Below are 2077 nucleotides of genomic sequence, written 5' to 3'. Positions count from 1 at the left end.
TTGAACGACTGGAGCTAGCTGAACGACTGGAGCTAGCTGAATGACTGGAGCTAGCTGAACGACTGGAGCTAGCTGAACGACTGGAGCTAGCTGAATTAGCAGCAGCACAGGTCTCTGCACCTGAAGCCTTTGTTTCGTTGGACAACTTGCATCATGTAAACTAAAACACTGAACCAACAGTTTCTCCTCGTGTCTCCACCTTTACGGAACCTAAACCTGTTTAGTTTCACCTCCGTGTCCGTTGTTCAGCCTCTTCTCTCGCACGACGGTGCTCCAGCTGTTTTCAGTGATGGGGGGGCGGAGGCTCCACAGAGCGACCTGTCTGTATAAAAACAACCGTTAGCCGGAGCCGAGGCCGGGTTCAGGTAACACCTGCAGCCGCCACACTTACCGTGTCCCCAGCTCGTCTATATAAACCGTCACCGGGCCGCTGGTGGAAGGAACGTCTTTGATGGTGGCGTTGTAGCTCCGCCCACCGCTCTCCAGACGAACCTAAAGTCAACGAGGAACAAAATTACAATGAATTTATTCAACTTTTATTTAGCAGAAAGGACTGTGAGGACTGACCTGACAGCGATCCCCGACAGAAAACTGCATCCCTGCAGCGATGGAATAATCCATCTTATGCTGGGCTGCAAGAGAAGAGCTTCATCTTAGTCTTCATCAGAGCTGTCGTCTAAACAAAGATCTTCAACAGAGGAAGACCTCTCACACTAACACAAACTCTGACATTAAGCTGTTAAAGCTAAAAGCATCAAAACCATGGCCAGGAGCAGCATGATGCTAGCTAAAGTAGCAAAACTCAAGCTAAAAAAGGGCTAGCAAAAGAAGCACAACACCAGCTAAATGTTAGCTAAAACCTAAAAGTAATAAAACTCAATTAAAAGCTATTTTAAAAGTAGCTTTAGTTAACAGCTAAAAGTAGAAATCCTTTAGCTGCTAGGCTAAAAGCAGAAAAATGTTTGGCTAAAATCTAAAGCAGCTAAAGGCTAGCTGAAAGATAAAAACTGCAGAATGCTATCTAAAATAAGCAAAACGGTAGCTAAAAATAGCCAAATGGTTAGCTAATTTTAAAGTTTTAACGGGTTAACTAAAAGTTAAACTAAAAGCAGCTTCGACAAACAGCTAAAATAGCAAAACATTAGGTAAAAGCTGACCGTAACATGCTAGGCTAAAAGCAGAACAAAGGTTGGCTAAAATCAAAAGCAGCTAAAGTATAGCTAAAAGATAAAAACTACAGAATGATATCTAAAAGCTAAAAGTAGCAGAACACTAGCTAAAAGCTCAAACTAAATCACTAAGCTAAAAGCAGAAAACGAAAGATTCGTTTAAAGTAGTAAAACAAAAGAAAATGATAGACTGGGTAAAAGTACTAAAAAACTTTTTTTAAAAAAGCTGCTGTGAAAGTAGCTAAAAACGTAGCTAAAAGCTAAAACCAGTAGCTACAAAAAAACTGAAACACCTTGTTTTTACAACTTTTGTGTCATTTTTATTTTTTTATAAATCTTGTGTTTGTTTCATGTCTTTGTCAGGTTTTAGAAGAAATGCTGTATGAAGAGCGACTGTGTCAGGACCGGTCTAGGACCAAAGACTGGTCCTGATGTGGTGGAACTCCAGAAGGGCTCAGGTTTAGGACCATAGAGGGATCTGAGGAGGGGTCAGGGTCCAGAAAAGACTGGACATGAATGAGAGGTCCCAATAAGGCCACAAACACAAGGTTGAAGGTGTGTGTGTGTGTCTGTTTGTGTCAGTGTGTGTCTGTGTGTCACCTTTCTTGCTCTTCTGCCAGATGTCGTACTGAACATTTCGGAGCAGAGTTGGGTTCAGAGAGCGTCTCACTCTCTCAGGAAGCTGTCGACAACGACCTCGACCCTGAAACCAACAAGATACCTTTTCAATACAGAGGAGACACTCATCTCAGAGGACACGTGTCTCCAGAGGACATGTGTCTCCAGAGGACGCTCGTCTCAGAGGACGCTCGTCTCAGAGGACGCGTGTCTCTGAGGACGCTCGTCTCAGAGGACACGTGTCTCCAGAGGACATGTGTCTCCAGAGGACGCTCGTCTCAGAGGACGCT

The 2077-nt window shown here is 43.7% G+C and overlaps 1 protein-coding gene across 1 annotated transcript in view; it reads right to left on the bottom strand.

Annotated features, from left to right (window-relative positions):
• otud4 (OTU deubiquitinase 4) overlaps positions 1-2077 on the bottom strand; it is an 18395-nt gene that overhangs the window by 7569 nt on the left and 8749 nt on the right. The window contains exons 10-13 of the mRNA XM_014004085.1: positions 1770-1872; positions 568-632; positions 392-492; positions 231-322 (exon numbers count right to left, since the gene is read on the bottom strand). Of these exons, the coding sequence (XP_013859539.1) occupies positions 231-322; positions 392-492; positions 568-632; positions 1770-1872 (361 nt within the window). The remainder of the gene's footprint in view (positions 1-230; positions 323-391; positions 493-567; positions 633-1769; positions 1873-2077) is intronic.

This window comes from Austrofundulus limnaeus, unplaced genomic scaffold, assembly GCF_001266775.1.
Source record: "Austrofundulus limnaeus strain Quisiro unplaced genomic scaffold, Austrofundulus_limnaeus-1.0 Scaffold22, whole genome shotgun sequence".
Lineage (NCBI taxonomy): Eukaryota > Metazoa > Chordata > Actinopteri > Cyprinodontiformes > Rivulidae > Austrofundulus > Austrofundulus limnaeus.
The sequence above is the reverse complement of the archived record's forward strand: the minus strand, read 5'-3'. Positions and strand labels throughout refer to the sequence as shown.